General features: G+C 54.0%; 1 protein-coding gene across 5 annotated transcripts in view; it reads left to right on the top strand.

Moving 5' to 3' along the window:
• Positions 1-9,775, top strand: part of ARHGAP23 (Rho GTPase activating protein 23) — a 78,637-nt gene extending 68,862 nt beyond the window's left edge. For all 5 annotated transcript variants that reach the window (XM_059380151.1, XM_059380152.1, XM_059380150.1 and 2 more), the window contains 4 exons: positions 576-617; positions 1,207-1,303; positions 3,400-3,431; positions 7,216-9,775. In XM_059380151.1, coding sequence (XP_059236134.1) covers positions 576-617; positions 1,207-1,303; positions 3,400-3,431; positions 7,216-8,292 — 1,248 coding nt within the window. In that variant the 3' untranslated portion in view covers positions 8,293-9,775. The remainder of the gene's footprint in view (positions 1-575; positions 618-1,206; positions 1,304-3,399; positions 3,432-7,215) is intronic.
• Positions 9,776-13,890: the final 4,115 nt, after the last annotated feature.

The following is a 13,890-nucleotide window of genomic DNA, read 5'->3' as shown; positions in this document are numbered from 1 at the left end:
GGGGGGGGGCGGAAGTGGAGAGAGGGCCCGCCCAGGGTGGGATCGGGTGCCAGCTGTCCCTAGGACCCCCCCCGGCCTCCCGCAGTGTGGTGCCCAGCATTGGGGAGAGGTGCACAGCGCTGGTAGCCAGGAAGAGTCTTCTCCCTGCAGTGGCCCCAGCCAACACTAGATGGCGCTGCTGCCCCCCCCATACTTGGGAGCCAGCCGCAGTGATGTGCCCTGGACAGTGTCTAGTGACAGCTGGCCCCAAATCTCTCCCTGAGCCGGCTCTCTATCAATCTCAGCCCCCTCCCAGTCCAGGCTGCATTTCCCTCCCCACACTGGGGTCCAGCCTTTTCTCTCCCCCAGGGTTTCTCATAGTCTGTGGAGTTGGGTCCTGGGGTTCATCACCCTCCATTGAGGACTTCTAGTAACCAGGCAAGAATGAGGTTGTTGAAAAGAGGAGGGACCCTCGCCTTGGTGCCCTCTCTTGTCCCGCTCCACCTGACATCGAGCGGGGTCCTCTGGACTGTGCAGCTTGTCTTCCCTCAGCCCCTTTCCACACCTGAGTTCACTTCCTTTTGTCTCCTCTGCAGTCAGACTGGTTCTTCAGCGATGATGAGGACAAGGGAGAGAGAGTAAGTGATGTGGGGGCAGGGGTGGGTCTGGTCTGAGGTGGGCCCTCATCCCAGGCTGGGGGCCAGGAGAGGGCAGACAGCAAGACTCAAGCAGGGCAAGGTCCCTGTCCGTGGGGCTTCCCAGTCTGGTGGAGGAAACATTGACCCTCTCTTCAGGAGCCTCTAATCTAATGGGAGACACAGTCCTTGCCTTCATGAGCCCCGGGTCTGAGGGGGAGATATAAGCCTTACCCTAAGGAAACTGAGTCCAATAGCAAAAGTAAACCCTACCTTCCCATCTTACGTGGAAGATACAGATCTTAGGAAGGTCCAGTCCAATGGGGGAGACCCGGCTCCTGCCTTCAGCTGAGAGAGCAGCTCCAGCCTTTGGGGGTTTAATCAAGGTGTTGGAGAAGGCACAAAATAGCCTAGTGGGGGACATGTAGGAGCTGCCCTCAAGAGTGCCTGACGGATGAGAGAGCCAGCCGCTGCCCTGGTGAGCCCTGGTCTGATGGAGGAGTCACTGGCCCCGCCTTCAAGTTACCCCAGCTTGCGGGACCACAGTCCAGCCATCTGAGGGCATGCTGGCTGACCGTCCTCCTGTTTGCAGACTCCCGTGGATGACAAGGAGCCTCAGTCAGTGCCCAACATTGAGTACCTCCTGCCTAACATTGGCAGGACAGTGCCCCCTGGGGACCCAGGTTCAGGTGAGTGCAGGGGCTCGGGGAGGAGGGGGTGGGGGTGGACTCTGCATTCTCCAGGGTCCCAGACGCCTGGCCACATGCCCAGCTTCCCTGCTCTGCCCTAGCGGGGCCCTTGCGGGGCCCTTGCCTGCCCCTGCCCCCTGGAGACTGGACTGTGGCAGGACCATCTCCGCTCCAGGGAGGTGCGGCTTGACCGTGCGCCCGCCTCCGGGTCTGCTCAGCTGCCCCCAGGGCTGGGTAGGGGCTGTGTTCGCCCCCCTTCACTGGTTTCCTTCCTGAGCTTTTTATTTCTCTGGGGCTGTGTCCTTCCGGGCATGTTCCTCTTTTTAATTTTTCTTCCTTTTCTCCTTGCACCCCTCCACGCTCCTCTCTCTTCTCCCTGTGCTCTCCTCCCGCCCCTGGACCCTGCCCCCTCTTCTCTCCTTCCCCTCCTCCAGCGGACCTGTTGGAGATTTAAAGGGTACAGTGTGGCATGGCGGCCTCGGTCACTAACAGTGGCGGGTGATTATAAGAAGGCTGGGCAGGCCCGAGGGGCAGGCAGAAAGGGTCCCGGACTGTGAACACATCGATGTGACATACCAGCTCCCCTCGCTTGTTAACAGCTTACCCCGGCCCTAACCCTCCCGGCTGAAGGCCCCTTCTCAGGAGGAAGAAGGCGTTTGTTGGAGGCAGATCCTATCCCCTTGCCGGGAAGTCTGAGCACCGCAGGTTGCCCCCCACAAGTCCCCAGACTCTGGCCTTCTCTCTGTGCTGAGCCTGACTACTTCAGGTTGTCCAGAGGAGGAGGCTTAGCTGGAAAGGGGACCCAGCCTATCTAGACACAGGGGGTATCACCCCCCCCCCAAGCCCCGCTATAGCCACAGCTCCTGCTTCAGTTGCCTCTGAGGGCTGGCTCTTCCTGTGTCTAAAACCAGAACCCCTGGTCACTCAGCCCCTATGTCCTGTTTCTGGGCGCTGAGCCCTGTAGCAGAGCAGCCCAAGCAGCCCCTTCTTGGCTTAAGGCACTAACTTGTCCCGCCCCATGGGTGAGTCCCCCTTCGTATTTTGACGGCTCCTGTCTCTGACAGAGGCATTCCACAGCACCCCTAGTTCCCAGAGGCAGGCTGAGGAGGGAGGCAGAGGACAAGGTGGGTGGGGGTGGCAGAGAGGAGCCCCCCGTTTCTTCTAATCACCTGCTGCCGCACCCCTGCCCCGTGTGTCTCACTGTGTGGTCAGCCGTCTGCTCTTCTCACTGTGTGCAGGGGAGGGCTGGGGAGGAGGGCTCACTTGCTTGCCAGAGAGTGTGGATTAACCTGCCCACTGCCCCATCAGACCCCGGGAGGTCCTTAGATCAGCCTGGAGAAGACCCTGCCAGGACTGGTTTCTGGTTCCTTCTCTATCCCAGTGATGTTAAGGGAGGGGGACCCAAGACCCATGGATGTAACAGTTTCACTCTTCTTCGTAGCTCTGATCATTAACAGGGGCCTTGCCCCATCAGAGCAGACTGAGCTGGAGTCTGGAGCTGGAACCCAGCAAGGCCTTAAGCACCAGCCCGCTCTAGCTCCTGTGTCCCGCCCCCCAGCTGCCTACCCCTGTACCCCATCGCACATGGGGTCCGCCGTCTTCCTCCTGTCCTGGAGTCGGGGTGGGTGGAGATAGATGTAGGTCCCACCTGTCTGTGCACTGTGTGGTCTCCCATTTCTCCAGAGCATCTGTGACTTGCCGTGTTTCATTGTGGTTTCTGTGGATTGCGTCTGGTATTCGGTATTTTCTCTCCAATACTTCAGAGTAACAGGGACAGGAGGGGCGGGGAGAGGAACTAGACCCAAAGAAAAGTCCCCCCTCCCACCCCTTGCCCCTGACCCTGGCCAGTGAGAGTCTAGGGACTGGCAGCCTGATGTCACTTCCTGCCTCATTAGCCGCTGACATCATTAGCCGCTCCATCCTGTCCCCACAGGAAATGACATCAGAAGCCCATCACACTCCCAGGACCCGGGGAGATCTCAGGTGTCTGAACTCCCCGGTGTCTGAAGCCTCGGAAGAGAGGGAGTTGTGTTCATGAGACAGCCTTCTCCTGCCCCAATTTAACTTTCATTTTACTTTCTCGCTTTCCCCAACAGATTCCACCACCTGCAGTTCAGCCAAGTCCAAGGTGAGTGCCAAAGCCATTCCGAAGGCTCTATCCCTGTCCAGGCCAGCCCGCTCTTTGCTTTTGGTCAAGGGAAGGGGGAGAAGTGCTTGTGGCCCCTGAGGACGGTTGCTGGTCCCTGGGAAGGCAAGTGGGAAAGACTGTGTGTACGAGGTCAGTGGAGAAGCTGCTGACCTTGGCAGTGCTGCGGGAGGCATCTGGGGGACGAGAAGGCTCTGGCTTGGGAGATAGGCGGCCGGGGGTGGGACGGGGGCAGGCAGTGCGCCCAGTGGTCAGAAGCACAGCAGTCCTGGGTCTGAGTCCTGGCTCCAGCATTCCGTAGCTTCGGGACATCAGGCAAGTTGCTTAATTTCTTTGTGACACTCACTTCCTCACCTGTAAATGAGGCCTGGTATTTATCCCCATTTATGAGGATATGGGAACCAGCAGATATGTCTGCTACAAGTAACTAGGTTTTTTGGAGAGCCCAAAGCAAGCAGAAGTAAGGAAATAATAAAGACAAGAGCCTCAATCAATGAAATTGGAAACAGTGGAGAAAAATCGATGAACCCAAAGCTGATTCTCCGAACCAGCCCTCACAGTCAGCTAGTCCTGCCTGCTCCAGAGCCCGGCCTCTGACACAGAGCCCGTGAGGCCAGCACAGCTGTCCAGCTGTTAGAGTAGAGCTGGATGGCCAAGGGGGTTGTCTTAGCGTGGGCTGCCATGACAAAATGCCACATATGCCACATATGGGGTGGCTTACAAAACAGACATCTCTTTCGTCACAGTTCTTAAGGCTAGATGTCTAAGATCAAGGTTCAGCATGGTCAGTTTCTGCTGTGAGCTCTCTTCCTGTCTTGTGGATGGCCGCTTTCTCGCTGTGTCCTCACAGAGCAGAGAGAAAGCAATCGCACATGCTCCCTGGCGTCTCCTTGTGTCACAGAACTAATGCTGCCATCAGGGCGTGACTGCCTTCCCTCCCAAAGGCCCGGTCTCCAAATACACTAGGGGTCGGGGCTTGCTTTGGCAGATGGATTCGGGGAGGGGGACACAATTCTGTCCGCAGTAGTGGGTGAAATCACTAAACTTTGGTGATCAAACCAGACTCATTTTGGTCTGGGTCTCTAAGCACTGGCCAGGTCCCAGTGAGCCCAGGGTGCCCAACACCAAGCAGGTGCTCATTACGTATCAGATGAATGTACTAGGTGGCGGGGAGCCTGGGGGGCCCAGCTGGTTAAGTGTCCAACTCTTGATTTCGGCTCAGGGAAATTCTTGATTTCCCTGACTTTTGATTTCCTTGACTTTTTGTACGTGCCCTGACCTCTGCTTTCCTGGAAGGGACCATTGCGACCTCACTGCTTCTGTAGCTAGCAGGGAGAGAGGATATTTGATCAGGTAGTCCTAGTGTCCTCTCAAGTCTCTCCGAGAGAGAGGTCTGAGTCTCTCGGGGTCATAAGATAGAGCCACATGGCGGGCTCTGCACTGGGCATGGAACCTGCTTGGGGGTCTCTCTCTCCCTCTGCCCTGCTTGCATGCTCTCTTGCTCTCTCAAATAAACAAACAAACAAACAAAAAAGAAAGAAAGAGAAAAAGAAGAATGTCCTGGACAGAAAGAAAGAAGGCTGCTTTAGTCTAGGACAGAGGCCCCTGCAGCCTCTCCACAGAACTTCTGACTGCACACCTGTGGGGCACTCACCGGGTCAGAAGACTGTGTAATGGGGAGCAGGTTCATTACGGTGACCCAAACCCAGCTCCATGTTACTTCCACCCATTTTCCCCTGCTCGCCTCCTGGCTTCCCAGGGCTGACCTCTTGACTTTTCTGTACGTGCCCTGACCTCTGCCTTCCTGGAAGGGACCATTGCGACCTCACTGCTTCTGCAGCTAGCAGGGAGAGAGGATATTTGATCAGGTGGTCCTAGTGTCCTCTCAAGTCTCTCCGAGAGCATTGGCCAGTCGAAGTGGCACTGGCCACAGCCAGGGAGCCCCGTGCCTCTGAATCCCGACTGCCTGGCATGTGTTGGCTTTCTCAGAACCAGCTGATGTGAGAGAGAGCACGTAGGTTGCGGGGGGCCACGCGAGGCATCTCTGGGTCTCCATTCAGTATTAGGCTGTGCGTGAAGCAGGCGGTGGCTTTGGAGGAGGGAGTCACAGGGCAGGCCATTCCAGCCCAGCAGGGGGAGCAGTTCTAGCCTCTGGGTCTGCAGGGCCTCCAGTGTCCAAGGGACTGCCTTCATCCCTTTTGTCAGTTTACTTGACATTTACTGAACGCCTGCTATGTGCCAGGTATGGCGCTAGGGGTCAGGGATGCAAACAGAAATAAGCCACAGACCTTACTCTCAAGGAACTCAGGGTTTGATGCAGACGATGTGGAAACAGACCCATCCTGATGGGAGAAGAGCAGGTGCAGCTGTGTTTTCAAAGGACACGGCGAGGGCTTCGAGGTGGCCACATGGAGGACTTAGAGCTCACCCAGCAAGTAGGGTGGGCTGGGGGGGGGGACAGCGACTAAGGGCTGCCAGTGTTAAAATGCAGGGGGGTCTGGCAGGTGGGCATCGCCCAAGTGAAGGCTGTGTTGGGGTTGGGGTTGCGGTTGGGTTAGGGAAGGCCCTAGGCTGGGGAAGTTGGGACCAGATTATGAAGGGCCCTGTGTCTGGGCTTCATTCTGGTGGGGGTGAAGGGGCCCTGCAGAGTGTGGAGGTGATCAGACTCCCGTCTAGTCTTAGAAGGGCTGATTGCTCTAGAGGAGGAGGGACTGGGGTAAGGGAAGGGTGGAGGCGGGGAATCCTATCAGGAAGAGGGCAGAAAGGTCCAGAGAAGGCAGAGTGAGGGCCTGGAAAGAGAACGGTGAGGATGGGCTGGGTTTGGGAGTCACTTCGGGAGAATCAAGAAGAAGCAGGGGAGAGGCAGGAGGCAGAGAATCCCCTCAAGGTGGGGAACATGAACGCAGGTGGCTTGGGGCCAGGTGTAGGGAGCATAGTTCAGTTGGAGATAGGAGAGTTTCCGGTGCTTGCAGACACTTTGCTGGAGACGGATTTGCCATTAGAAGAAGAGTTTTGGGGTTCAAGGGAGAGTTGGGTGTTGGCCAGTGACGGGCAGCATGGGATCTGCTGGGGCACCATGGAAGGCTAGGACCAGAAAACACCCACAGGACTTAGCAGCGAGAACGGGCAGGAAGTTGGCCAGTGTGGGGTTGGGAATCACTGTTCTGGAGCAAAGTCGTGTGGCCACTCCTGGCGGCAGAGCTGGTGGTTGGATTGATGTAGGGCTGCGGGTTGTGGGTGGCACGCTGATGGACTGTCTGAAATGCCAGCCCGTGGGCAGCCGTGGGAAAGGGAAGTGAACTTGGGCGGATTGCCCTGGAGAGGCCCATACATACGGGAGTAGGTGCAAAGGCAGATTTCCCAAGTGGGAGTGAGTGGCGATGAAGGGGGTAGAAGCTGCGGTCGGAGGGAGGTGCCAGCCAGGGTCTGGGGATTATCACCCAGGACAGTCTCTGTGAAATGGGTTCAAACTGTCAAGTGTATTCCCTCTCGAGAGGCTATTATCTCCAGAGCCGCGTCCACAAGGATTTCTCTAGCGCTGGGCATGGGGAACGGAGTGGAAGGTGGGCGGAGGTGAGGGACAGGCTCCCAGCTCACAGGAAAGAGCGGAGAGTCTGGACTGAAGCCAGAGCTCCCGAGTGGGTAGTGACGCTGCTGCCCACACAGCCGTCTGGGGAGACCGGTCCGGAGGCCGTCGGGGGAGGGGGCGCGGGGCTGGACCCCGGTGCCGGGGCACCTCCTGCATTCTGGCCTGTCTCCTGCGCAGGGCTCGTGGGCCCCCAAGAAGGAGCCGTACGCCCGGGAGATGCTGGCGATCTCCTTCATCTCGGCGGTCAACCGCAAGCGGAAGAAACGGCGGGAGGCGCGGGGGCTGGGCAGCAGCACCGACGACGACTCGGAGCAGGAGGTGCACAAGCCCGAGGCGCCGGCGCCGGGGGCGCGGGACCAGCCCGAGGGACCGCTGCCTGGCGCCGCCGACGCCCCCGCCGCCCCCGAGGCCCCCGGCCGCCTCAGCCCCCCGGCGGCGCCGGACGATCGGCCGGCCGCGGACACGCGCTCCATCGTCTCGGGCTATTCCACCCTGTCCACCATGGACCGCAGCGTGTGCTCGGGCGCCGGGGGCCGGCGGCCGGGCGCGGGGGACGAGGCGGACGATGAGCGCAGCGAGCTGAGCCACGTGGAGACGGACACGGAGGCCGGCGCGGGGCCCGGGGGGCGCCCGGCGCGCCGGCCGTCCTTCAGCTCGCACCGCCTCATGCCCTGCGACACGCTGGCGCGCCGCCGCCTGGCCCGAGGCCGCCCGGATGGCGAGGGCTCGGGCGGGGACACGGGCGCGAGCGCGGGGCGCGGCGGGATGCGCGCCGCGGAGCCTCCGGGTTCGGCCTCGTCCAGCAGCCAGGAGTCGCTGCGCCCCCCGGCGGCCGCGGCGGTGGCGGCGCTGGGCTCGCGGCCGTCGCGCATCGAAGCGCTGCGGCTGCGCCTCCGTGGCACTGCCGACGACATGCTGGCCGTGCGGTTGCGGCGACCGCTGTCGCCCGAGACGCGGCGGCGCCGGAGCAGCTGGCGGCGCCACACGGTGGTGGTGCAGAGTCCGCTGACTGACCTCAACTTCAACGAGTGGAAGGAACTGGACGGCGGCGGCGGCGGCGACGGCGGCGGCCCCCCGGAGCCCGCGGGCCCTCGGGCACACAGCGACAACAAGGACTCAGGCCTCAGCAGTCTGGAGTCCACCAAGGCGCGGGCCCCGTCGTCCGCGGCCTCGCTGCCGCCCGGGGACCCGGGGGCCCTGCAGAGCCAGCCCTTGCGCCGCTCGGCCGCCTCGCGCCTCCATCAGTGTCTGTGACCAGCTCCCCTCCCCCCACCCGGTTCCCCTCCCCCAGCCTTCTCTGGCTTGCGCCTCTTCTTTCGTCCCCCCCACCCCCACCCCCCCCGCGCTGCGTCTGGCGCTGCAGGCCGCGTCTGTCTAGTTTGTGTGCGGGGATCGGGAGGAGGTGGGCCGGCTAGAAGGCCTGGCTGAGCGAGGCGAGGGCGGGAGGGGATCCTGGAGGTAAGGGGAGGGGGACACTGGAGGGGACAGGCTGCTGGGGGCTCGGCGACAGAGTGGGCCCTTCTGCGTCTGCACTTAGAGACCCTTGTTGGCCATGGGACGCGGATAGGGAACCGCCAAGTCTCAGACTAAAGGAAAGAGGCGGGGTGATGCTGGCTCTCGGCTCCTTTCCTCTGCCCCTGCCGTTAGCTCCTAGCTCCTCGCTGAGGGAAGGGAGTGTATATCTGTCCGGGGAGAGGAGATGGAGGGTGTCCACGGGGGGAGGGAGAGCCTTTGTGGCAGTGCGCTAGTCACCGTCAGGAGGTGTTTTGGTAGCAACTTCTGCCACTCCTGCCCCCTTTATTCCCCCACCGGCCACACCGCACACATCACAGCGGGGCTCCCTACCTTTGCTGCCTGGGGGATCCTGCCCTCTGCTGTTTGTCAGAGCCGGGGAAGGAAGTCAGGGCCACTCCACAGAGGCAGGATTGAGACTCTTCCCAGGCGTACTCCCCTCACCAGCTTTTTGCCAACCTGGAAACCACCCTCACTAAGCGTATTGACCATGGGGAGCTAGCTGCCAGCGCCCCCCCCCCCCAGCCTCCCTTGCCTGCCTTGTCCTTCTTCCAGCGGTGCCTGCTTCTTCCACAACTCAGGCACACAGACCCCACCTTCTTCCCTGGAGGAGGCGTAGGAAACCTCCCTGGTGTCTCACTCGCTCTCTTTCTCTCTCTCATTCTCCCTCCCTCCCTCTTTCTCACACACCACACACACATACACACCACACACACACACACACACACACACACACACACACACTGATTTATGGGATCTGAGCTGGGCTGTTCCTTCAGGATGGGCAGGACCCAGCCCCCTCTTCTCCCCACACTCTGTAAATAGACCTCAGACCACCAGGCCTCCCCACACACGCCCTCACTTATTCCAGGGAAGCCTGGGCGGGGTTGTGAACCCCATTGCCACGTCTGTCGGTCCTCTTGTTTTATGCAAAGATTTGCTGTAAAGTAGATTTCTCTCTCCTCCCCCCCTCATCCTTTTATTGTAAATATTGTCTTTAAATGTGTAACATATTATAAAGAATTTATAAGGATTTTTAAAGATGTTTTGCTCATTTAAAAAAGTGTTGTAACAGTGTTGGATAAGCCTCTGGCCCCACGTACGCATGTCTCCTTTCACTGTGTCCTTGACACACCTCTCTAGGCGACAACTAAGATTTCCTGCTTCTGAAAAGTCCTGTCTTAAAAGTATAGTCTCTATCTTGGAAATAAATGGCCTTCCTTGAGGCACGAATCAGCTGTGTGGCTTGTTTTGGAAGGAAGGAAGGGGGAAGCGCGGGGGATGGGGCTGGACTGGGGGCACCTATGCCTCCTGCTGGCTCTGTGGGTATCTTTGACATGGGAGCAAAATACAAGCCCGAAGGGTGGCTGACGGTCATTGCTGCAAGAGGTTTCCATGTGCTTTCTGGACTTCTCCAGAGGCAAGGTAGATGCACAGCATCTTCCTTCTCAAGACCTTCAGAATGGTCCAGAGCTGCTGCCCAGCAGACAGGAAGCTTGGGCAAGACCCCGGCCACTGATAGGCCCATCCCGACCCCGGGCATCACTCCAGGCCCAGGCAGTATCCAAAGAGAACAAGAGTGGGTTTTACCCATTGCCTTACCCCACACTTGTAAGTTTACAACATGGGATGGGCTTCCTTCAATGTCGTGGTGCTAGAGGTGCCTCTGCCAACTTCCAGGCTGCCTCTGGTGAGCCTAGAATCCTGCAGGAAGAGCAGGTGACTTTCATCCAGGAGAAGCTAGGGGAGAGCCCTGAAGCTGGGTAGAGCTCACGCACTGAATTCTCCTTCCTTTCTCTACCCTCCCCCACCCCCAGGTTGTTTTTGTTTGGCAAATGAGCTCCACACGCTGTTATCTCCATTTTATGTAGCAGGAAACTGAGGCACAGAGAAGTGACTGAACCTGTCCAAGGTCACACAGCTAATAAGCTGGTGGTGCCGGGATAAGTCTAAGACCCCACTGGGCCACCTTTGCAGGGCTGTAGTGGGCTTTGGTAGTAGGTTTTGCTCTCTGAAAACAAAGAGAAATGAAGACATCTAGGGGAAGGAAAAACAATTTGTCGTTAGCAGGCTTGCCCCAGGAGAAATACTCTTGGGGTCTTGAGGTCAAACATCACGTTGGGCATGGAGCCTACTTTAAAATAAAATGAAATTTCAAGCCCATAATTTAAAAAAAAAAAAGGCAACTGCATAAAGCAATGATTATAAAACTGTGTCGACAGGCTTACAACCTGTACAGATGAGATCTGTATGACAGTAATTGTATGAAGGTGCGGGGAGGGAATGGAACTAGACTGAAGCCAAGTTTTTATACACTATTAAAATTAACTCAGTATTTATCCAAGCTGTATTGTTTATTTTTTTTAAGTTTATTTATTTATTTATCTTAGTAATCACTCTACCCAAAGTGTGGCTCGCACCCATGATCCTGAGATCAAGAGTCACACACTCTCCATGTTCTGAATGAACCACCCAGGCAAACTACAAAAATCCAAACTACATCATGTTAAGTGAAGATGCTACTAATTGTAATGCCCAGGGGAACCCCTAGAAGATAACTCCAAAAAACACTGTAAATGAAACAAGGAACCAAAAAGATGCACTAGGGGCACCTGGGTGGCTCAGTCAGTTTAACAGCTGCCTTCAGTTTAGGTCATGATTTCAGGGTCCTGGGATCGAGTCCCGCATGAGGCTTCCTGTTCAGCTGGAAGCCTGCTTCTCCCTCTCCCTCTGTGCTTTCTTGTGCTCTATCTCAAGTAAATAAATAAAGTATTAAAAAAAAAAAAAAGGGGGCGCCTGGGTGGCTCAGTGGGTTAAGACTCTACCTTCAGCTCAGGTCATGATCTCAGGGTCCTGGGATCAAGCTCCGCATCAGACTCTCTGCTCAGCAGGGAGCCTGCTTCTCCCTCTTTCTGCCTGCCTGTCTGCCTGTCTGCCTACTTGTGATCTCATCAAATAAATAAAATCTTAAAAAAAAAAAAATTAAAAACTTCAAAAATTAAAAAAATTTAAAAAAAAGATAAACTAGAGAATAGCTATCTTAACCAAAGAGGGCAGGAATCAAGAAATACAAAACAAAAAAAGAAACCCGTAAGACATGAAAAAGATAGCAAAATGGCAGACATCGATCTTACCTTCTCAGGAATTACATTGAATGTAAATGAGGCAAACAGCCCAGTCAAAGGCAATGAGTGGCAGAATGAATTTAAACACATGATCGAACTACATGCTGTTTATAAGAAATTTACTTTAAGTTCAGAGTCTCAAAAAAGTTTAAAAGGATGGAAATAGATGCCACACCATTACCAACAGAGCTGGAGTACCTATGCAAGTTTGAGACAAAACTGGTATTAAGGAGACAAAAAGGACATTACTTGAGACAGAAGGACATTTATAATGATAAGAGGGTCTATCAGGAAGATAAAATTATTATGAATATATATGCTCCTAACGACAAAATTTGGAGCAAAACCTAACAATTGAAAAAAAAAGTAGACAATTCAAAATAATGGAGACTTCGATACCCACCTTCCATAATGGATAGAACAACTGGGCAGAAGATCAGTAACACTGTAAACCAACTAGACCAACAGATATCTAAAGAAGATTCCATCCAACAACAGCATAATACACATCTTTTTCAAGAGCACATGGAACATTCTCCAGGACAGATCATCCGCTAGGCCATAAAACAAGCCTCAATAAATTTAAGAGGATTGAGATCACATGAAGTTTGTTCTCCAACCACAGTGGAATTAAATTAGAAATTAATAGCAGAAGGGGCACCTGGGTAGCTCATGTTAGTTAAGCATCTGACTCTTGATTTCAGCTGGTCATGATCTCAGGGTTATGAGATCAAGCCCTGTGTCAGGCTCCATACTCAGTGTGGGAGTTTGCTTGGCATTCTCTCTATCCCTCTCCCCTCCTCACCCCCCAATAATACGTAAACAAATCTTAAAAAAAAAAAAATTAGTACAGGGGCGCCTGGGTGGCTCAGTGGGTTAAGCCTCTGCCTTTGGCTCAGGTCATGATCCCAGAGTCCTGGGATCGAGCACCGAATCGGGTTCTCTGCTCAGCAGGGAGCCTGATTCCCTCCTTTCTCTGTGCCTGCCTCTCCCTACTTGTGATCTCTGTCAAATAAAATAAATAAAATCTTAATAAATAAATAAATAAACTTAAAAAAAATAGTACAGAAGAAATGTTTGGAAGTTCACAAATATGTAGAAATAGAAAACTTCCCTCCTAAATAATCAGTGGGTCAAAGAAGAAACCACAGGGGAAATTAGAAGCACCTTAAAATGAACAAAAGCCAAAACACAACATATGTAAGTACATGGGATGTAGCCAAAACTGTGTTTCAAGGGAAATTTATAGCTCTCAATGTCTGTATTAGAAAAGAAGAAAGATTTCAAGTTAGTAACCTAAACTTTCACCCTAAGATACTAGAAAGAGAAGAGTGAACTAAACACAAAGCAAGCCGAAAGAAAGACATCATAAAGATAAGCGTGGAAATAAATGAAATAAAAAATAGAAAAAATGGATAAAATCAATAAGACTACAAGCTGATGCTTAGAAAAGGTCATCAAAATTGACAAATATCTAGCTAGACTGGCCAAGAAGAAAAGAGACAGCTAAATCTCTGCTGATTTTATCTTTTCCAAGAAGCAACTTCTGGTTTTATTAATTTTATAATTTTTAAATTAATCTCCTTTATTTTTCTATTTTTGTGTCTCATTAAGAAAATGCAAATTATAGCCACGGTGAGATACCACTTCACACCCACTAGGAAAGCTTAAGTCGAGAGAATAGAACACAGCACGTGTTGGTAAGGACGCGGAGAAAAAGGGATGCTGGTGAGAATGTAAACTAGCACAGTTGCTGTAGAAGATAGTTCATCAGTTCTTCGGAAAATTAAACCTAGAATTACCACAGGACCTGGCAATCCCATGCCTAGGTATATCCCCAAGAGAAACGAAAACATACATCCACAGGGAAACTGGAACATGAATGTCTATAGAAGTAATATTCATAATAACCAAAAGGTGGAAACAAGACAATTGTCCATCAATGGATAAAGAGATAAATAGATCATGTCCATAAATGGATAAAGAGATAAATAAAATCAAGAGATAAATAAAACATGATAAAGAGATAAATCAATGGATAAAGAGAAAAATAAATCAAATATATACTATGAAATGCTGTACTGTTCATTCCATGAAAGGAACAAAGTACTGGTACATGTTACAACTTGGATAAACCTTGAAAAAATTATACTAAGAGAAGACACACGAAAGGTCACAGTTCCACAATTTCTTTTGTATGATACATATCTAGAGT

Source organism: Mustela nigripes, chromosome 16 (genome assembly GCF_022355385.1).
Source record: "Mustela nigripes isolate SB6536 chromosome 16, MUSNIG.SB6536, whole genome shotgun sequence".
NCBI classification, from domain to species: domain Eukaryota; kingdom Metazoa; phylum Chordata; class Mammalia; order Carnivora; family Mustelidae; genus Mustela; species Mustela nigripes.
This window is presented reverse-complemented; position numbering and strand designations above follow the sequence as displayed.